General features: G+C 57.3%; 10 protein-coding genes across 10 annotated transcripts; 4 read left to right on the forward strand and 6 right to left on the reverse strand.

The window, feature by feature from the left end:
• Positions 1 to 563: 563 nt before the first annotated feature.
• Positions 564 to 1,835, reverse strand: IUM83_03691 (Carbohydrate-binding protein; the record flags this gene model as incomplete). The annotated part of the gene is made up of 1 exon (XM_067927719.1): positions 564 to 1,835. One exon carries the CDS (start codon positions 1,833 to 1,835, stop codon positions 564 to 566), a length of 1,272 nt encoding a protein of 423 aa, XP_067795324.1.
• Positions 1,836 to 2,787: 952 nt separating this feature from the next.
• On the reverse strand, positions 2,788 to 3,252 carry IUM83_03692 (Carbohydrate-binding protein; the record flags this gene model as incomplete). The annotated part of the gene is made up of 1 exon (XM_067927720.1): positions 2,788 to 3,252. The coding sequence occupies one exon, from the start codon at positions 3,250 to 3,252 to the stop codon at positions 2,788 to 2,790; it is 465 nt and encodes a 154-aa protein (XP_067795198.1).
• A 1,098-nt stretch (positions 3,253 to 4,350) lies between these two features.
• IUM83_03693 (uncharacterized protein) lies at positions 4,351 to 6,645 on the reverse strand (the record flags this gene model as incomplete). Its single annotated transcript, XM_067927721.1, has 1 exon — positions 4,351 to 6,645. One exon carries the CDS (start codon positions 6,643 to 6,645, stop codon positions 4,351 to 4,353), a length of 2,295 nt encoding a protein of 764 aa, XP_067795202.1.
• Positions 6,646 to 8,052: 1,407 nt separating this feature from the next.
• On the forward strand, positions 8,053 to 8,481 carry IUM83_03694 (RxLR-like protein; the record flags this gene model as incomplete). The annotated part of the gene is made up of 1 exon (XM_067927722.1): positions 8,053 to 8,481. One exon carries the CDS (start codon positions 8,053 to 8,055, stop codon positions 8,479 to 8,481), a length of 429 nt encoding a protein of 142 aa, XP_067795220.1.
• Positions 8,482 to 9,018: 537 nt separating this feature from the next.
• Positions 9,019 to 10,956, forward strand: IUM83_03695 (uncharacterized protein; the record flags this gene model as incomplete). The annotated part of the gene is made up of 1 exon (XM_067927723.1): positions 9,019 to 10,956. One exon carries the CDS (start codon positions 9,019 to 9,021, stop codon positions 10,954 to 10,956), a length of 1,938 nt encoding a protein of 645 aa, XP_067795200.1.
• A 101-nt stretch (positions 10,957 to 11,057) lies between these two features.
• On the reverse strand, positions 11,058 to 12,377 carry IUM83_03696 (FYVE-FINGER-CONTAINING RAB5 EFFECTOR PROTEIN RABENOSYN-5-RELATED; the record flags this gene model as incomplete). The annotated part of the gene is made up of 1 exon (XM_067927724.1): positions 11,058 to 12,377. One exon carries the CDS (start codon positions 12,375 to 12,377, stop codon positions 11,058 to 11,060), a length of 1,320 nt encoding a protein of 439 aa, XP_067795325.1.
• A 641-nt stretch (positions 12,378 to 13,018) lies between these two features.
• IUM83_03697 (N-acetylglucosaminyl-phosphatidylinositol de-N-acetylase) lies at positions 13,019 to 14,230 on the reverse strand (the record flags this gene model as incomplete). Its single annotated transcript, XM_067927725.1, has 1 exon — positions 13,019 to 14,230. The coding sequence occupies one exon, from the start codon at positions 14,228 to 14,230 to the stop codon at positions 13,019 to 13,021; it is 1,212 nt and encodes a 403-aa protein (XP_067795219.1).
• A 1,577-nt stretch (positions 14,231 to 15,807) lies between these two features.
• IUM83_03698 (Carbohydrate-binding protein) lies at positions 15,808 to 17,196 on the forward strand (the record flags this gene model as incomplete). Its single annotated transcript, XM_067927726.1, has 1 exon — positions 15,808 to 17,196. One exon carries the CDS (start codon positions 15,808 to 15,810, stop codon positions 17,194 to 17,196), a length of 1,389 nt encoding a protein of 462 aa, XP_067795221.1.
• Positions 17,197 to 19,088: 1,892 nt separating this feature from the next.
• Positions 19,089 to 19,685, reverse strand: IUM83_03699 (disease resistance protein RPP4-like; the record flags this gene model as incomplete). The annotated part of the gene is made up of 1 exon (XM_067927727.1): positions 19,089 to 19,685. The coding sequence occupies one exon, from the start codon at positions 19,683 to 19,685 to the stop codon at positions 19,089 to 19,091; it is 597 nt and encodes a 198-aa protein (XP_067795201.1).
• Positions 19,686 to 19,867: 182 nt separating this feature from the next.
• Positions 19,868 to 20,377, forward strand: IUM83_03700 (Carbohydrate-binding protein; the record flags this gene model as incomplete). Its single annotated transcript, XM_067927728.1, has 1 exon — positions 19,868 to 20,377. One exon carries the CDS (start codon positions 19,868 to 19,870, stop codon positions 20,375 to 20,377), a length of 510 nt encoding a protein of 169 aa, XP_067795185.1.
• Between the last annotated feature and the right edge of the window lie 719 nt (positions 20,378 to 21,096).

Consider the following 21,096-nt stretch of genomic DNA (forward strand, 5'->3'; position numbering starts at 1 on the left):
GTTCTTACGAACTGCGAACATAACTACGAGCTGTTTCAATCGGAAGAACAACTCCTCCTTTCCCGCATTGTCTTGAAGGCGAAGCAGATCTGAGCATGGGGTCCTATTGCTACGCAACACCATCAAAAATTGACAGAGATTTAAGCCACCAGAACCCACACACCAGGCTTGAGGCTTGCTCTGGTGGGGATGCCTGTGGCTATCCGACCCATTTCGGGACCGGGTTCTGATACCCCTCATTACACTATGGGGCATTTGTCGGCACTTGGGGCCTCCAGCCCACCCAACTATCCTACACCGGAGTGCGGGTTGGCAGGGCGGACCACTCCACGGAGTGGCTGTTCGTCCAAGATATTGCCTATCTCCGGCCTCCGTGGAAAGTCCCGCACTCGGCGGGGATCGATCCCGGTACCTCCCGGTCTCCGCGTCAGGGTTTGACCACTGGCCCACGGGGATCGGTATCAAAAATTGACAGAACAAACGCATTAATTACTCATTAGGCTACTAATCGATCGTAGCTACTGACATCATGACACTGGGTGAACATTTGCTGCCCACACTGCTTAGATCTTGGCGATAGTAGAGTTGATGCGCACAGGCGAGCTGAACGTGTCAAAGGAACGAGTCGCGGCTTCATTGCGATCGATGCGCTTGTCGTCCAGTTTCTTTCTCTTGACCGTGTAGGCAACAGCGGCCAGGGCGATGCCTCCTACAACCGCCAGCACCACGAGAGCCACAATGACCGGGCTCGTGCCCGCAGAGGTCGCCTCGGACTTGGTGTTGGCCTGCTTCGTGTCGTCCGATCCCGCCTTTTGGGACGTGTCGGCCTCATCGTTCTGCTCCTGGGTGCTCGAAGTCTTCCCCACGCCAGCTTCAGAAGACTGAAGAATGGACACACCACTGGAAGACTCGTCGGCCGCAACCACCTTACCAGCCATGTAGCTGTTCGAGCTGCCGGATTTGAGAGAATTGAAGCTGTTGATTTCACTCTGCTGCTGCGTCGACGAACTGCTAGCAGTTATTGGAGCAGCAGTGGTGGACGTGGGCGTAGCAGTCGTGGCAGTTGGTGCCGAGGTCGATTGAGTAGTTTGGCTAGACTGGCTGCTTTCACTGGTGCTAGAACTCTGGGTGGTCTGGCTGGTAGAGCTCTGCTGCGTGGTGCTGCCGCCGAAGTTGGACGAGCCGGCAGTGCAGTTGTCCGCCGTGAGCGAGAGCGTCTCGGTGATGGTCTCGCCCGAGATGGACGTGAGCTCGATGTCCACCGCCGACATGTCGACGTTGGAGCCGCCGCTGAGCAGGAAGTAGTAGCACGAGTCCACCATGGTCACGTCCTGGTTGGCGATCTTCATGCTGGCCACGCCGTTGGCGAAGTTCGCGGGCTGCACGGCCAGCCACGAGCTGCTGCTGCCGCTCTTGGCGCAGTACTCGATGTTGCCGCTCACGGGGCAGTCCACGAACTTCCACTTGATGCTGTAGCGGGACGGGTCGCTGCCCGTGAGCTGCTTGAACACCGTCGGGGACAGGTCCAGGTCGCCCTGGCTGCACTCGGGGCACTTGTCCACGATGTAGACCGTCACGGAGCTGCTCGTGTCGCTGCAACGGGAGTCGTCGCACGAGACCTCGGCGCAGCGGCCGCAGTTGAGCGTCGAGTCCCATTGCGCGCTGTTGAGCGCCGCGTAGTTGTCGCCCACGCCCGGGTCGTACATGAAGTTGCAGTTGCCGGCCGACACCTGCCCCAGCGTGTAGGATGTGCCGTCTCCGGTGAAGTACGTGTCACCGCCGGCAAGAGCCATCGCCGGCAGCACCGCCACTAGAAGCGATGCCTGTTTGACCATCGATCTCGAGTGCCTGCTGAATGTGCAGTAGCTAATGCGCTGCAACAGGCACAAAACTAGAAATGACCGCCACCGAACTGACTGCCCCGAAGTTTCAACTGCACGACTAGGAGGCTGGGCGGACGAAGAAGCGTGTCAAAGTGGCCCGAAAAGGCTGGAACGGTGCAGATCAAGCCGATCGAGCCTGAAATCCCGCACATGAAATGGTCCCACCTACGCAGGCAGAAAGGAGCCAGCCTCCGATATGTAACACGCTGGTCGAAGCAAATTTCCCTACTGTATGAGGAAGTTCTTCCCCATAAGTCGAGGACGTTCATTTGCGTGCATACGCCACAGCTCCTGTTCCTCCTCCTCATTCAATCTGCAAGTTGCAGTATTGTTGCAGACTGCAACAATACTGAAGCGCCAAGTGGCCTTGCAGAAGAAGTTCTTGGTTGTGTCAGAGCCCTACAAGAATGTCATCGCGCAGATGGTGTGTAGAGTGGTATAGCGCTTCAAGTCTCCTAAAAAATACTTTGGCGTTGCCTCTACGGATTCAGTACATCTAAACTCGGGTCACCCGAGTCGGGTGGCTACGGGAATCTGCTGATAACATTTGCGCGAGGAAGGGATCAAGCGAGCCTCCGTTATGGCTGCCTGCGGGGTCATGCCTCGTGAAATACCGGGATAACCCAAAAGTGCTAAAAAGAAAACATGAGATATTAAAAAAAACTACTGTATAAGTATAAGGTGAGGCTTCGTACGCGACCCGGATCGGACGTCACGCCACCATCGTGTGTATTATAGTTACGACTGCGATGGGAGCGGTTCCGTTGCCACTCGCCCCTTTGAAAACAGAGAAAACTACTCATGGAGCACGCATGTACACACTACCGGTCGCTCGAAGCCACCCTAACCATTTGCCTTGCTCGCCACAACGGACAAATGAAGTATATCGCCCGCAACTCCAGGCTTAGATCTTGGCGATCGTCGAGTTGATGCGCACAGGAGAGCTGAACGTGCCAAAAGGACGAGCCAGGTCGTCGATGCTCTTCTCCTTCATTTTCTTCTTCTTGGCGCTGATGGCAACAACCGCCAGGGCGACGCAGCCAACAGCGGCCAGCACCACGAGCGTCACGACGCCTGGGCTGGTGCCCTTCGAGGAGCTAGGTTCCTCCTCCGACTTTGTGTTGGCCTCCATCGGGTTCTTGTCAACCGCGGCATCGTTCGACTGCAGGATGGACACGCCAGTCTTGGAAGACTCGTCAGCGGCGTTCACTGTGCCAGCCTTGTAGTTGTTCGCTTTGCCCGTGTTGAGGTCGTTAAAGTTCTCGGTCAGCGCTCTCGTCGGCACTGCGAACTTGGCCGTTCCCTCCGTGCACTTGCCGGGGACGAGCGCCACCTTATCCTTGACGGTCTTACCGGAGACCGACGTCATCTCGATGTCCACCGCCTTCAAGTCGAAATTCGTTCCCTTGATCTGGAAGAAGTAACCGCCCAAGTCCGCCAGGGCCGCGTCCTGGTTGGCAATCTTGACGCTGGCCACTTCCTCGGCGACGTTGGCGGGCTGCACTGCGATTCTCGACGTGTTGGTGAGGCTGTCCGCGCAGTACTGAATGTTGCCCGTGGTGGGGCAGTCCACGAACTTCCACTTGATGCTGTAAACGGACGGGTCGCTGCCCGTGAGCTTCTTGAACACCGTCGGGGACAGGTCCAGCTCGCCCTCCTTGCCCTCGGGAGTGTTGTCGACAATGTGAACCGTGACGGTGCTGGTCTTGTCACTGCAGCGCGAGTCGGCGCACGAAACCTCGGCGCAACGGCCGCATAGCGCCAAACTCCATTGAACTGCGTTCAGGGCAGCGTAGTTTTCGCCGACGTTGGCGTCGTACAGGAACTTGCACATGCCACCCGAGACCTGTCCGATGTCGTACGCGGCGGCGTTGCCGGTGTAGTAAGTGTCGGCGGCCGCGAGGGCCATTGCGGGCAGCATCGCCACCAAAATCGAAACCTGTTGGAAGACCATTCTCTGACTCCTGAGCTGGTACCAGTGTCGTTGAGTGCTGGAGCGGAGAAACCTGGAATGAGCCCGCAGACTTTACGCAGGGCTTTCGACGGCGCGACGGAAGCCAGAAGTGCAGATCAAGCCGATCGAGCATGGCCATCTTGCACAAGAGCGGACCAAAACCCACTCGTACATATGTAACTTGACCTCTGCACGTTGCACTGGTAAACTGGCGCTGATTTTGCTGTCCGATTGTTTTCTGGGACGCATTACTATACCGTGGCCTATCCCCCTCCTAAAACTTCTGGCCCACACACGTGCAGAGGACGCATATGTATGTGCATACGCGATGTACCTGCAGGGATAATTTTGACCAACACGAGACCCAACAACGGAAAAGGATTACTTTAGTTTTCGCACAGCCGACCAAGGAGTTGGTTCAATTGTTATTCAAGCGGGCAGTTCGGCATCCATTTATTATTCAAGCAGGCAGTTCACAGCGATATTGCAATCGTCTTGAGTGGTGAAAAAAACTTAGTACGCGGCTGCAGGGAGTTGTCGAGGAGCGACGAGCTGGCCTGCAAGTTTGGCTAGGGTTTCCATAGTCGCATACTCTTTCGTCGAGATGTTATCGTGCGGCTTGAAGTCGGATGCGCACAGCGACGCCACGATAGCCCCGTCGGGCGCTCGGATCGGGAAACCAGCGTAGAACTTCACCCCCGCGTCCTTGATGATAGGCATTTGCGCGAAGCGCATGTCCCGTTGCGGGTTTTTGACAACCAGCGGCTTGTCAGCGTACACCGTGTGAGCGCACATATTCTCATCCCGAGGCGCGACGTTCATCTCCGGCGGACGCTGAGGAAAGGTGCCCACCGCGTGGAAAGTATCCTCGCCCACCATGGACACGTATCCGACAGGACAGTTGAGCTGTCTGGCTGCTACTTGGGCCAAAAGGTTGAGGGCTGCGCGATCGTACGTCGGATCCAGCACCCCCGAATTGTTGATGTATTGCAATCGCTTGCTCTCCCTGTCTTGCTCGGGCATCGGTGGCAGGGGGTGGTTCGGGTCTCGAGTTCGGCTACCGTCGAACTCGAAGGCATAGTCACGCTCCAAGTCGGCCACCTCGCAGTCCTCGGGCCTGGTGTGCTTTTCAGCCACGCGCAAGCTCTGCTTCAGGTGGTGCTCGATATCCCAACGCACCTTCTCAGCGAGGTCCTTTGGTGATTCCTTGGTGCTCTTGGTCGTGTGCCTGCGTCGTCGCTTCGGCCTAGTCTGCAACGACCCAGAAGCCGTGGGGCTCACCAAACGACCAAGCTGCTCTAGGGCTTGAGATCTCGTGGCTGGGTCATCTGAAGCCAAATGGTCGTGAAGCATGTCGTTGGGCGAGGAGTAGGAAGGATATGACCCGGTCGAAGCCGTCTCCATGTCGTCATCCAGCGACTCAGCTTCGCTGTCAGAGAACCAGTGATCGTCACTCACAACCGTGGGCCCCAACGCCGCAATGAGGTTCTCGTCCTCAAACTTGCAGGCGTCAACTCGCACTACACACTCAACACAGATGCGGTTCTTGCGCACTTCACCGATGTGGGCTTCGACTTCGTACAATTGGGAGCAGTCCCTGCAGACCATGTGCCCGCAGAGCTGGCAGAAGAAGTCACGCCGGATAAGCGAAAACCTCTTCTGGCAAATGGAGCACGACTTCAGCTCTGGGTCTCCCACCGCAGCCGTGTGGAAGTACACGAACGACTGGAAACCAAAGCGGCGTCTCCGAATCACGCGCTCGAACTCTCGTAGCGATCGGGTGAGCAGATCCAAAACGTGTTTCGCCTCAGGGTTCATCATTGCTGCGCGGCGACGCACTACTTGGGACCGATTCGGGGCAGCGATTCGTGATAGCGGGTCCGGCATGTAGGCGCCGAATGCCTCGGGCGGTGTCACGGCGGCGTACCCGTGTGCAACAATGGTGGTCGTTTGGCTGCTGCTACCTCCGGGTGCAGGCGTCGACTGAATGTCAAACCCCACTGCAAGGTGATCGATCTGGTGGCGTAGCGCCGTGCGCTCAGACCGAGGCACCAATTCGTCATGCACATGCTTCGGGAGAGTCTTCATCACGTGCACCGCGCGGTCCTTGCTTGCATACTGGTGTGTGAACGACGCGAAGCACAACTTCTGCGGCTGGCGGTGTTTCTTCGACTGGAACTTCATGTGCAGCGTCGGCTGCAACGTCGCCATGTTCACCGTGATCAACACCTTCTGGCCTTCGGCTCCTTCTGGAGGCGCACTGCTGCTGCCGGAAAAAGTTTGTCGCGATTCCTCGGAGAAGTGGCAACGCTGCTGAAAGACGACACGACCATCGCGGAACTTGTCGCCGCAGAGCGCAGCCATGGTGCTCTGGTAGTCGCTGGACTCATGGCTGATCAGCACGTTGAGTACTTCGTTCAGGTGGCACTTGATCTCCGTCTTGGCCAGCGACGCGTATGCCAAGTCCATGTCGTCCGATCTGTTGGAACTGGGCATCAACTCGTACACCGCAACACCGTCCTTGCAGCCCTTGCTGCGCCACAGTGGGCTGCCACGCGCGTCCATCGAGATGGCCGCGTGCAGCTTGGGGACAGTTGCCAACAGGTCGTCGGCCATTTGTTGGTCCGTGAACAGCATGCTCTCGTTGCCGCGACTGCCTCGGATCGCCAGGCCCCCTCGACGCTGCTGCTCCTGTGGCGGCCGATACGACTTGAACGTCGACAGCTTGCGCTGGTACGTCGACGCGTGTGCGCGTGGCACGGACCGACCCGATCGGATGCTGCCCGAGCGACCGGATCGAGTGCTCATGTCGGAATGCTACGTCGGACTTGCGCGCTGTGACGCAGATGGAGGAATGACTGGTGACATGCAAGCGGCGCGCGGAACGGAGACCGTGCCGGTCGCATCCTGCGTGGCAGACGGCCGTCCTGGTGAGCTCGCGAGGATGCAAGTGGGACGAGTCCGCGACGTTGTGCACGATAGACCAGGCGCGAGTGCTCACCAAAATGCCAGCTGGACAGCGATTCCTTCAGTCGCTTCGTTGACCCCGTCAAAGACTCGACACTGTATGACGCCACGCAGGCGGAAGGATACACCATGACAGGCACATCGCGGCGTTGGGGGGCCACCACACCTGGTAATCCTCCTGGCCGTTTGCTCCATGACCACCACAGCCTCTACTTTTAACCGTCATTATAAGTGTCTTTCGTGGCGACGTGGTAATGCCACGTTGTTGAGTGGCAGCGCCTAAAGAGATCAAGCAATCGCTGTAGAAGAAACACGGTGGTTTGTTCGCGGTGGTCGGACGGCAAGAGCACGCATTTTACAGTCTACATTAGTCGGAGTCTCACGACGTCGTCTAGGTAGTCACGGGTAACTCTCAGCAGAGCCCGATGTTGCCGTCGTCTTTTATGGGTGGAGGAAGGTTATGCCGGTATTGAATTCAACAATGCGTCCGTGCCGCGGAGCTTTTACAGACGCGTCTTACCGATGTTAGCGCACTTGCCGTCCTCTCATTACGGGCGTCGGTCAGCTGTGCAGGATTGGTCAACCACAAGGCCGTTCGACTGGGCCAGATGTCTGGTCACTGCTTGAAGGCGTGATTCGTGTCTTCGATCAGAAAGTGTATCCCGTGGCTTCCCGACGCGCGAGCCCCTCCAGTCTGGAGTCCAGACGATTGCATGTTCCACCGCCAAGAGCTCGTTCCGTTGAGCAGACACTAAGGCGCCATGGTTCTCGAAGTTGATTTCTGATCGACGTCACCTCTGACGCACATGCAGTCGGCTCTGCTGTAATAGACTCGCTAGCCTAGCAGCGCAAATGTCCAGACGGGATCGACATTCTGCTACACAAGCACATTATGGAAGTGCTGACTCGCAGGTCAAAAACCCAGAGCGGCGTGCACAGCGCAAGGCAAAGCAAAAACCCCTTTGACTGTACGACTTCAACATGAATCACCTTTCACAGGGTAGCCAAATGACGACACCTAATTCATGGATCACACCAAACTTATTCTACCTAACGGGGTTATGCCTCTTCATATTCTGAAACCTAGTTGATTCGTATCAACTCAGATCTTAACTACATTCTATATAATGATTTCATGCCAGTAAACGTGCATCGAACCCATCTCCCAGCCGTTACGAGAAAACCGTTGCAAGCCGCGCGACATCCTTGGTGCGGTATCATTCCCAGACAGCCCCGCCCTCCCCCACCATGAAGACCCTCGCCGCCGTCATCGCCCTGCTGCTCGCCGCCTCGACCTCTGCCCTCGACGAGGCTCACGTGACGGTCAGCAGCCACGCCAAGACCGTGAGCCAGCACCACATCGAGGAGCGTGCGGTGGACCACAAGGCGGCGCTGGCCAAGAAGCAGGACATGTTCTACCGCATGGCCCACATGAAGTCCACGCCGTGGGACGCGCAGCCCGCCGAGCGCGCGGCCAAGTGCGAGGACCTGTGCATGCTCAACGACTTCTGGGAGTTCCAGCAGGTGCGCAACTGCCTCAACCGCCCCACGAGCCTCTGCTCCATCTACAAGACGGGCCTCGCCTCCATGAACGTGGTGCTCACGGTGGCCGAGTGCACGTGCGGCGACAACAGCACGAGCTCCAGCGCCTCCTTCGACGACTCCGGCAGCGCCTGAAGGGAGGACGAGGGGAGGTGATGACTCAGGCCAACCGTTGCGTGCCTCGACTTCAGCTTTACACCACTTGTACACCAATACACAACTCGTTGCATTCTTTCCACTGCTGGACGTGCGTCTTGAGCCTGCAACACCGGCAACTAAGTAGTTAAGTTAGCAGCGCGAAGCGGCGGCTGCGTTGCGCGATGCGCGGAACCCGAGCAGCCGCCGGATTGCTCAGCGCCAAAGGCCTGCGATCATTTCGCCGGCAGCATCACCATAAGCTTTCTCCCAAATTCTCTCAAAATCACCTGTAGAAATTAATTTTCAGGATCCACTTAACACAGTCCAATTCAATAATATACTACCTCTATTTTATATACCCCGTGAAATCGAAAGGATGTTAATCACAGCGACCTGCACAGCGCCGGTGCAGTTTGCCTGTCAACGGACACGCTGCTGGCCGCGCATTCCGCCTCGCCGCTTTCTCTCTGCCATGGCGCTCATTCGCCAAGTTCCAGCCTCTCGAGCACATTCCGCCGCTGCAAGCAGCCCGCAATGTCGTTGCAGGGCCTCGAAACCGAGAAGTCGTCACTGATCCCAGGCACCGACAAGTCTTTCGTGGCGCCGGCCGCACCGTCGCGGAATTCCAAACGAAAGCTCGGCCATGCCGCATTGGTGGCGTTGGTCGCAGCGTTCGCCGTCACGGGGCTCCTGATGATGATGTGCGCTGCTCCAAACACCCAGGATGCTGTCACCGCGACTGGTCTCAGCTCGGATTCGCCGGCTCCGCGATTCCGCGTGAGTTTCCCGGCGTCGGTGCATGATGCGCCGATCACCGGTCGGTTGATGGTCTGCATCGCCAAGAAGCACGCTGTCAAGGATGCACAAGGCGAGGACCAACCACGGTTGCTGGTGGACGACTCGGCCAATACCCAGCAGATTTTTGCTGTCGACGTGTGGGACTTTGCGCCCGGGGACGTCGAGACCGAGGGCCGGGAGGTGAACGCCACCCATGCGGTCGGCTACCCGATGCTCTTCCTGGATCAAGTGCCGGCCGGGGAGTACTGGGTGCAGGCGGTGCTGCATCCGTATATGGAGTACAACCGCTCGGATGGTCGCAACCTGCAGCTGCCGCGGTTTACCACGTTCGAGAGCGAAGGTGGCGTGCTCACGGCTCCGGGCACGCTGTACAGCGCTGCCAAACTCGCACTTTATGACCCCAAGGCGTTTTCTGTTGACCTCGTACTGACCAACATTGAGCCGGAACTACCGCCGCTGGAGGAACCCCATGAGCTGCTGAAGCACGTGACGTTCCGCAGCCCGTCGCTTTCGGAGTTCTGGGGAACGGATGTGTTCCTCAAGGCTTGGGTGTTGCTGCCGTACCGCTTCTTCGACGACGCGATGAAGGACGTGCACTACCCGTTGTTCGTCTACCACACGCACTACAACCGCTACTTTGAGCACAGCTTCTTCCCAGCCCCGCCTGAGAACACTACGACTGCATCGCTGGGCGAGGAATATGGATACTTCTTCTTCTCTAACTGGACGTCCGACAAGCCTGCTGACCCGTTCACGAACAAGCGCGGCATCGTGGTCCAGTTGCAGCACGCTAACCCGTACTACGACGATTCGTACGCTGTCAACAGCGCCAACATTGGTCCGTACGGCGATGCTATCACCTACGAATTCCTGCCGTATATTGAGAAGAAATTCCGTGGCATTGGCGAAGGCTGGGCGCGAACCATGTACGGCGGCTCGACTGGCGGCTGGGAATCGTTCGCGGTGCAGGTCTACTACCCCGAGGAATACAACGGCTGCTGGTCGTTCTGCCCAGACGCCTTCGACTTCCACCGCTTCCAGCAAGTTGATCTGTTCGCGAACAAGAATGCTTACTACGCTCGTGGAGACTGGACCCAGAAGGACCGTGGCGCCAAACGCAATTACCTTGGTGACATTCGTGAAACCATGGCCGAAGAAAACCATCATGAGCTTGCAATGGGCTCTCGCGGACGTTCCGGCGGTCAATGGGACGCGTGGCAAGCTGTTTATTCCCCTGTCAACAACACCGACGGCTACCCTGCTGCAGTTTGGGACAAGCTCACTGGCGAAGTTTACCCTGAAGTGGTGCGGTACTGGGTTGCACACTACGATGTTCGTGCCAAACTGCAGCGCGAATGGAACGCTCGTGGACTCGGCGCCAAGCTCGTCAACAAGCTTCACGTCTACGTTGGTGTCACGGACAGCTACTACCTGAACGATGCTGTTTTCCTGCTCGAGGACTTCCTGAAGACCACAACGGAGCCATATTACAACGGATCCATCGTGTACGGCGTCACTGACGGCCGCGGGTACGAGCACTGCTGGACGGGCAGCTTTGACCAATCGATCTCGCTGGGATGGCATACCGTCAACCAGCGCATGATCCCTCAGATGGTGGATCACATCGTGCAGTCCGCTCCGGAGGGCGCAGACTTGAGCTTCACGACGTACTGATCCAGCGAATGTAAATCCTCCAGGTGCACTATTCTACTGTGGTAGCTCATTCTACTTGAAAATAGTCATCATTATACGGTTGGAATTCCTGATCTATCTAACTACTCGCTCTGAGCTGAAATGGCGGTGTTGAACACTTCGTCTCCGTCCCAGCGCTGCTGCTGGCTTCTCTGCAGCAACTCGTCGCGAGCGATAGCCATCGTGCTTTCAGACAGTGCTTCAGCTTCGCAGTTCCGACAAATCGTGACGAGACGCTGCTTCAGTCGGTGGTCCGGCAGAACGAACGTGAGTTGGTGCTGCCTCCTGCAGTCCAAGCACATGTAGCGCGTGCAGATTTTGCAATGCCTTATCTTCTGAAGGATTTTGGAGCCACGGTTGGTGCGATTTGCAGCCTGCACGAAGACCGATTGCTTTTTGCCACAACCAGAACAGCACTTGTCGTCCAGTGTGGAGTCCCCCGTAGCGCTGTCGGTGCACTCCGAGCTCGAGGATGCGGTCTCACCGTTGTAGCGTTGTCGGAGTGCCCACACGAGTTTCTTCATGTGGCTGCAATATACATCCTTCGCCACGGACAGCAATATCCGGGCCGCTGACCGAATCACAATGGTGCGCATAATGCCGCCGGCAGGATTGAAAAAGCCCTTGATGAACACGTCTGTCACATTTGTAGTTCGCTGCCGATACAGGATGCTGATGGAGCTGTTGCCACGGAAGTGGGTGTCGAGTGCCGGGGTCTCCGGGAATTGGACGGAATGAACAATGTGATAGCCCACACGTTCGCCATTCCGTAGCTTCTCAATGCCCATGGTTTCCAAGTAGACGAAATCCCGGTGCTTCACGACCGGCCGAACCGCCAGAGGCACGAGAACTTCCACCCACTTGATCGTGACAGCGTTGAACGGTTTCTCCGGCGTCGGACTCACGAGGTTGGCTAGCACGCAGCTACTTGGGATGTCGTCGTGGATGTAGGACGTCTTGACGCGCATTTGCTCCGTTGTAGGGCACACTACCCCATACATGACATCGTCTAGATCGCCCAGGATACTCCCGGTGATCATCACAACCGGGAGATCCGCCGCCGGAGTTTCCAATTGATACGAGTGCGGCGACTCGGACGCACGCGGCAGCTCCGCGTAGGCCTTCAGGTCATCCTTCGACGCCACGAACTTCCACTGCGTCTCGTCGACCTTGCCATGGTTGTCGATGAGGAAGCCCTCGTACATTCCAATGTTGCGCGACACGAGCTTCTGTGCCAGGTTCTCCATCTCCGCCGCGGTGGTCGGCGACAACTGCAGCGGCGGGAACGGACTCGTGTGGTGCTTGCTCACGGTCGGATCCATCTTGATCCCGACGGAGCTCGCAGAGCCACCGGACGCCGACGAGTCCGCACGCTTGAGCGCGAAAGGATCAGTGAAGGCCATGCAGCCTTCGCCTGCTGGGGTGGCAATGCGTTGTGCTCTCACTCGAGTTGCTCTCCAGCTGCATCTTCTCTCTGCGGGAACGCCACCACATGCTGCTGATCCAGGCCAGCCCAGGCCATGCGCCATACGTCAGCCAGTCCCATCCCATTCCAGCGCGCGGACACTCGGGGATTTGAAAGTGAAGTGGTGGGCCATTTTCGAGCCAAAGGCATAACGTCACAAGATAGGGAGGCTCGAGCTCTCTCGAGAGGTCTCAGTTGGTTGGTTGGTGCGAAAAGCAAACAGGGCTCGCGCTGTCATGAGACGAGAAGGACAGTCAATGCTGTCAGCATCAGCACAGCTTCAGCTTTGAAAACTTCAACGGTCTCCTAAGACTGCGCGCACTTGGACCTCACGACCCTGAAGCGGGCACACCGTGAGCAGTGAGCACAGCTGGCTGTCCGAAGAGAGACTAGGCGACGATCCTGGCTCTTTGTTGGCCTTGGGCACGATGGGGGGTCCTCGCATCGCTCACCAAGTACACGCACCTTGACCGTACAGTGCTTGGTGCCATCTCTTCAACTGTATCGCGGCGTTCAACGAACTTGACCTCATAAACATTGATACGCTACCAATGTAGGATATCTACGCTAAGCCAGGGCTCAATTCACGCCGTCGAAGAGGGAGATCTCGGTGCCGGAAGTGTATGCGCAGTGCTCGTTCCAGCCGTAAACGTCGTTGAGGAGCAACTCCTGGCTGGCGACGGTCACCGCCTTCGCGTCGAGCGCTTCCATGTAGCACCGCGGACAGAACGCCACCTCCTGCTCCAGCATCTTCCGGTCAAGCATCATGAAGTGCAGCCGCTTTTGAATGCGGCAGGCCGAACACACGTACCGTGAACATGCGCCGCAGCACAGGTTGCGATGCAGCAGCCGCTGGGTGCCAGAAGGTTTGGTCATGCACGACACACAAACCGCGCGGCTCTCTTGCTGCTGGTGCTGCTGTCTTTCCATCGTAGGACAACGCTTGCGGATACTCCACGCGAGCTTCTTCATCTGTGCGCAGTGAACGTTCTTGGACACGGACAGCAGCGCCTTGGCAGCTGAACGGGTGATGATGGAGCGCGTCAAGCCGCCTGCTGGGTTCAGGAAGCCCTTGATGAAGACGTCCACGACGTTGTTGTCTCGCTGGCGATACACCGCCGTCATCGACATGTTGCCACGAATGGCCGAGTCCCGGGCGGGCGTCTCGGGGAACTGCACCGAGTGAACGAGCTGGTAGCCGACGCGCTCGCCGTTGCGAAGCAGTCGAGTGCCGGTCGATTCCATATACACGAAGTCGCGGTTTTTGATCAAGGCGCGGACGTGCAGCGGTTGACCCTTCTCGACCCACTTGACGGTGACCGAGCGGAACGGGTCCTCAGCGGTAGGTTTTACCAGCGTGGCCAGCACGCAGGCACGGTGCATAGTGTCCTGGATGTACGACGTTTTGATGCGCATCATGTCGAGCGTGGGGCATGCAAAGCCGTAGATGGTGTCGTCCAGATCCCCTTCGATGGTGCCTGTGACGAGAACAACCGGTAGCTCTGATGTTGACGACGAATGCGATCGGGGTCGATGGCAAGACTCCATTCCGGGGATCGGCGCGGAGAACCGGGCGCGTTCAGCGTATGACTTGATACTGTCCTTCTCATACATGAACTCCCACCGGTTGTCGTCCACCTGACTGTTCTCGTCGAGCAGGAAGTGCTCGTAGGTGCGGATACTTTCGGAGACGAACACTTCTGCCAGCGCTTTTAGCTCGGACACCGATTGAGGCGACAGGTCCAGTGGCCTGAACAGGTTCGTGAACCGCTTACTCGATCTCCATTCCATTGTGAGAAGAGCGTATCTCGAAGTTAGTTACAGTATATCGGAGACTGTGCAACTTCTCGACTGAAGCTGAAATGGACACCAACATCTCTAGCGGTGTACGATCCTGATGGAGCTTAGTCCTTCTTGCGTTGACACGGAGTGAGTCCACCGTTGGACTGCGACGGCATGCGTAGCGGAGGTATCGTACCCTAGCAGTTGAGAGCGACCACCACATCCATTATGGATTGGACTGACAGCCATCCGGCGCCAACATCGCCGTCCGTCAGGGAAATGGAGAAGCCGCGGCAGATCCGCTCGCAGCTTCAGTGCTCCAGCCATCCTCTCCAATTCGGTGGAGAACGGACAGCGACGTGAAGTTGCATCGTCGCAACGCGCCTTCATGCTTTTCTCGAGATCGAGTTGAGTGCGCCTATCGGCTCGAGGATTTTGAGGCGCCGGTTTTCCGTCCAAGACTACGGCTCGCTCGCAACTTGAACGTTATGTGAACTTCACATTGTGAAGCCCTCCGAAATGACGAGCAAGCGTTTGTTACGCCCGCCGCCGACGTGTCGAAGAGGCTCAAGGTCAACGAAACACGGCAAACTCGGTCGTTGTGAGCGCCGTCGACGATCATCATCGGAGCCCTATGCACTTCAGTTTTAACGCCGGTCGCAGCACGATCCGCGATGAAGAATTCACGTGCATATCGATGGACCGATCGATGGAAGTGCAGTGGAACGGCGACTATCCATTCAGAGTAAAATCCTGTACTGGACGGCGCTGTCGTCTGTATTTTGGGTGGCTTCAGAATTCTGCGCCTGCAGTGCAGGCGCCGCCATGCTGGTTCTCGCTCCGTCAAGCCAGCACGGCAATCAGCGCAGGCGCCACCGTTCTGATTCTCGCTCCGTCAAGCCAGCTGTGGTTTGAACTGGTCGAACCAGCACTGGAGGCGCAGGACATGTCGAGCGTCAACTTCCGAATCGTCCGAGGTGACCGTTTAGTGCTTGAAGCCCAAGCGCGATGAACCGCATCGACAGATAACCGAACATGTAGGGACACCCACACGTACGTTCAACTTTATCCTACCTGGCGAGGCAGGGAAACGTAGAGGTTTTGCCATCTTGGATAGCACGAGCTCGCTGCACGGCCCACAACGGTCGCCATGTGCTTCGGTCACCACAGAGGTTCGAGTCAGCAGCAAAGGAAACCTGATCGCGCCCATCCGAGACGATCATGTCAGCTGCACAGGTCTGTTCCCAGTCACATCGTATGTCAACCCGATATGCACCCATATCATCTTGTCCAGGGTAGCGTCAGACACTAGTCGAGATATAAACTATAACAGGTAAAACTGTCATCGCTTTCGCGTGGGGCAAGTTGCCGTCACGTTCATTTGGACAGACACCGGCCAAACATCCGCGCCATGTGGTGGCGGCGCCAGCATACTCAAGCCTTGATATTAGTCAGCGGCTGGCCGCTTTCTGCTACATGTACGCGGGACCAGCTTCGAGCCGCTCCGAGCTCGCTCCTCTCCATCCGCCAACTCTCGGACGTCATTTCCTTATTAGCACACTCGATACAGTATTGAATCCGATACCATGTCGTTCCGGCAGATTGCTCTACTGGTGGCGGCAGCGCTGCCAGCGATGGCTCTTGCCGGCAGCGACTCGTACTTTACCGGCGACGGCACGTCCTACACGCTGGGGCAGGTGTCGGCCGGCAACTGCAACTTCATGTACGACCCGGGCGTGGGCGACAACTACGCGGCGCTCAACAGCGCGCAATGGGACTCGACGCTCAACTGCGGCCGCTGCGCCGAGGTCTCGTGCGCCGACTCGCGCTGCAGCGACACGAGCAGCTCCGTGACGGTCTACATCGTGGACAAGTGCCCCGAGTGCAGCCAGGGCGACCTGGACCTGTCCCCGACGGTGTTCAAGCAGCTCACGGGCAGCGACCCGTCCCGCTACAGCATCAAGTGGAAGTTCGTGGACTGCCCCGTGAGCGGCAACATCGAGTACTGCGCCAAGAGCGGCAGCAGCAGCTCGTGGCTGGCCGTGCAGCCCGCCAACTTCGCCAACGGCGTGGCCAGCATGAAGATCGCCAACCAGGACGTGACCATGGTGGACTCGTGCTACTACTTCCTGCTCAGCGGCGGCTCCAACGTCGACATGTCGGCGGTGGACATCGAGCTCACGTCCATCTCGGGCGAGACCATCACCGAGACGCTCTCGCTCACGGCGGACAACTGCACTGCCGGCTCGTCCAACTTCGGGGGCAGCACCACGCAGCAGAGCTCCACCAGCCAGACCAGTCAGAGCAGCGAGACGACGTCGGCTCCTGTCTCCACCACGCCGACACCGACAACGGCAGCTCCGGTAGCTACGACGGCGGCTCCGACGGCGACGCCTACGTCGTACACTGAAAGTAGCGACAGTGCGTCGCAGTCGCAGTCGCAGCAGCAGAGCGAGGTCAGCACGTACTTTAGCTCGCTGACGACGAACTCGAGCTCGGGCAGTGACAACAGCTACAAGGCAGGCAAGGTGACGGCAGCCAGCGGCGATCTGTCCATCCTGCAGTCCTCCGAGGTGGGCGTCGAGAAGTCGTCCAGCACCAAGCAGTCGGAGAGCACAAAGCAGGACGAGTCGGACACCACCAAACAGGACGAGTCAGACAGCACCAAGCAGGACGAGTCAGACAGCACCAAGCAGCAGGATAGCGAGTCCGACAGCACGTCGCAGAAGACCGGATCGGACACGAAGCAGGCTACCACCAAGTCGGCATCCACCTCTGCCAGCACGAGCCCGGTCATTGTGACTCTCGTTGTGCTGGCGGTCGTGGGTGCTATCGCCCTGGCAGCCGTGGCCCTCATGGCCAAGAAGAAGAAACTGAACGACAAGCGCATCGACCGCGACCAGGCCATGATTCGATCCTTCGACACGTTCAGCTCGCCCGTGCATATCAACGAGACCAACATTGCCGCCATTTAAGTCAACTAAGGACCTGAGACTATCTCCCACTTCCACCCGTATGAAAGGCATGAGACGCCCGTGCTCGAGCACGTGCCGGCAATTTTGCAGTGGAGTTTGACCTCATCCAGCAGCGTGCATGTGCCCGGTCAACCCGTATTTCTCTGTTTTAGAGGTCAGTGGCCACCATCGTAGTCGCACTAAGTAAAATACATACCGATGGTGGTGGTGTGGTGTCTTTCGGACGCCATACGCTATAGATCTCATGGTATCAACTTCAATCCCGCAGCTCCTTGATGTGTATGCGCTCTACAGCTATCGTCTTGCGATGGAGAAGTCCCGCCACGCAACCTCCGCACAAGATCCGAGCTTTCCTTGAAGAGTCTTTGACACACGTCACCATTACCACATCGCACCCGAATAAGCTCAATGGCCCCAGGCTGTTATGGCTCCACTGCAAGGGCGGACCATGAAGGAGGCTAAATGAAGCCAAGCCACAGCCAGTCGCCACATGCGACGAAGCACAGTTTGAGATCGAAAATAAAACTGGGACTGATTTCTGGTTGTCCAGGATCGCAATGCGATCCCAATGCGATCCGTGTCTAGCTAGTGACGCTGTGTGGCTTGGACTGTGACATGGTAGCGAAACGGCCCATGGAGCTCCTTGACAGTGTGATCTCAGCTCGGGGGGCCTTGAAAAATCCCATGAACAGTCCAGTGCAAGAAGTTTACTTCGCTTTTCCGCGGAAGCCTCGAATGATCGATCCCTTAACCTCGGATCGATTAACGCATCGAGTAGGGCACGATGATCCAGGGTCACCGTTTCATAGCTTCAGCCGCGACAGACTGATCACAGCGTTGCTAATGACGTCTTCTTGTACAAGGCGAGAATCTTGTGTAGCAACCGCCGACAATGCAGAGCAGCATCGCCACCATTTATTCCGACCCTCGTAGCCTGTCCTGCTGGTGTTCACTGCCTGGAGCACTTTTGGCTGATTTCGAAACGACACGGATTGCGTTGTGCCACGTCAGACACACCTCGCAGTAAGCTTACCCTTGTCGAAACGGTTTTCTCAAACAGCTCGTCGCTCTCGGTATTCGTCGGCCAGGATGAATGGGCCTTCCTCACTCGTGAATTTGACCCCGACCGCTACCACAGCAACAACTTCAGTCTTGCAACTATTGAGACAGCATGCACCCTAACACCAGATTTCGGCAGATTTTACTGGCGAGCGCGGCAGCTTTCAGCACGGCGGGTGCCTACAGTGGATACGGGACAGTCTACGGCCCCATTCAGCCTTCCGGGGGCAACTGTAACTTTCAGTCCTACCCCAGCGAAGCAGTGACCAACTACGCGGCGCTCAACCGCGTGCAATGGGACAGCACCATGAATTGCGGGCGCTGCGCCAAAGTGAGGTGCGCCGACTCACAGTGCGTAAATCCGTCGAGTTCGTCGGAGGTCGTGTACATCATCGACCAGTGTCCTGGATGCGACGATGGTGATCTCGATCTCTCTCCGTCAGTGTTCAATGCAATCACCGGCATGGAGTACACGAAGCTCAAGATCGAATGGGACTTCGTGACCTGCCCGAGCACTGGGTCGAATCGGATCCAGTATTGTCTGAAGGAAGGCAGCAACGCGCACTGGGCTGCCATCCAACCAACGCACATGTCTGCTGGCGTGGCGTCCGTTCTCATTAACGATAAGCCGACAACGATGGTGGCGTCGTCCTACTACTTTCTCCTGACCAGTGACAGCAGCAGCACTCTGCCAGATTTGTCAAGTCTGAAAATTACCATGACGAGTATCGCGGGCGAGACTATCGAAGACGTGGTGTCGTTTGCAAACGCCAAATGCGTTGAAGTTGACTCCCAGTTTACTACCAGCGGAAGCATTCAGACTGATCCTCAAACTACAGATGGATCTTCGACGAGTGCAGCTCCGACTGAAGCACCGACAATTCCACCGACAGAAGCCCCAACGACTGCATCTTCGACGAGTGCAGCTCCGACAGAACCACCGACAATTCCACCGACAGAAGCCCCAACGACTGCATCTTCGACGAGTGCAGCTCCGACAGATGCACCAACAATTCCACCGACAGCAGCCCCAACGACTGCATCTTCGACGAGTGCAGCTCCGACAGAACCACCGACAATTCCACCGACAGAAGCCCCAACGACTGCATCTTCGACGAGTGCAGCTCCGACAGATGCACCAACAATTCCACCGACAGCAGCCCCAACGACTGCATCTTCGACGAGTGCAGCTCCGACAGATGCACCAACAATTCCACCGACAGCAGCCCCAACGACTGCATCTTCGACGAGTGCAGCTCCGACAGAACCACCAACAATTCCACCGACAGAAGCCCCAACGACTGCATCTTCGACGAGTGCAGCTCCGACAGAAGCCCCAACGTCTGCACCTTCGACGAGTGCAGCTCCGACAGAAGCTCCGACCAGTGCGCCTTCAACCAGTGCTGCCCCCACAAGTGCTTCACCGACAAGCGCTGCCCCTACAGTAGCTCCAATGCGTGTACCATCAACGGAAGCCCTAACTATTGTACCTTCAACAAATGCTGCTCCCACGAGCGCTGCCCCGACAAGTGCGGCTCCAACAACTTCTCCTCCTACTAGTGCTCCTCCGACCAGTACGCCTTCAACTAGTGCTGTTCCGACAGAACTTCTGATGAGCACTGCCGGGACAAATGTTCCTCCGTCGAGTGCTACTTCGACAAGTACACCCCAAACAGAAGTTCCCACAAGCGCTGTCCCAGCAAGTGCGGCACCTACAAACGTCCCTACGTCGGCACCATCAACGAGCGCTGCATCTACGAATGCCCCAACAAGTCTTCCACCGGGAGGATCGACGAGCGCCCCTCCGTCCTCCGACAAGACGGCCAACGGTGGACCGACCGAGTCTGTCACCACTCGAGGAGGCTCAGGTTCCGGACCCAAGGTCATTGTGAGTGTCTTGGCCGTGCTGGGATGCCTCTTCATAATCGTCGTCTTCGTCATCTACATTGTCATCAAGAAGAAGAAGCAGTTGGACGAGCAACTCGAGCAGGAGAAGATGCCCGACATCTCTCGCTACTCGTGCGAGAGCGATTTCCACGCCAACGTCGCCATGGATGAACACCTGGCGTTCCCGTTCGCTGCAGCCGTCACCCCGCAGCCCGTCAGCTCCACCAGCATCTAAATGGATCACAACTGTCACCAGACGAGTATCGTTAGGTACAATATGTAGTATCTAGAACGCATAGGTCCAAACAGCCAAATTGATACGTGTATTTCCACATTACCTTGACTCCACCACGAGCTCCACATCAACAAACTCGTGCAGATATCTGCAGCTTCAACATACGCCCGAGGAGGCCAACAAGTCAGTCGCTCCGAGTCTGAAGCCATTAATGTTGAGCGCCGCGTACGGCTGCGCGGTGGCGAGGAAGCTTCGGCGACCGAGTGCGGGCAACGCGTGGTGGTCCACTCGTCGGAAGTGCAGCCATCTCGTGCTGTACGAATCATCGCTGGCGAGCAATCAGAAGCGTCCCGTTTCTCGCACCGTCGTCGTGTCGAATCCCACATTTGACAAACTCGTGTGCGCCACACGAATCAAGGTAAACTTGATATTTGTATAGTGATGCTGAAGTAACTCTTAAGTTGAAGCTAATTCTGAAGTTTTGCGATGTATCGCAACACCGAAAAAGCGAGACGCGGCAAGATCTTGCCGCCGTTATGAAGGCGCTGGTCACCACGCTCTTTGAACGCTCGCTGAGCCGGTCAGTGTCCTGCGCGCCGAAAGCAGGCGGCGCCGCTCGCAGTGCGATCTCGCCCGAGGCGAGCACGCCAGCGCTGCCGATTGTCGCACATGCCACTTCTTCATGGTTGCTGCCACTCATCACACCTTCCCTCCCAAGC

This window comes from Phytophthora cinnamomi, assembly GCF_018691715.1.
Source record: "Phytophthora cinnamomi strain GKB4 chromosome Unknown Contig21, whole genome shotgun sequence".
NCBI lineage: Eukaryota > Oomycota > Peronosporomycetes > Peronosporales > Peronosporaceae > Phytophthora > Phytophthora cinnamomi.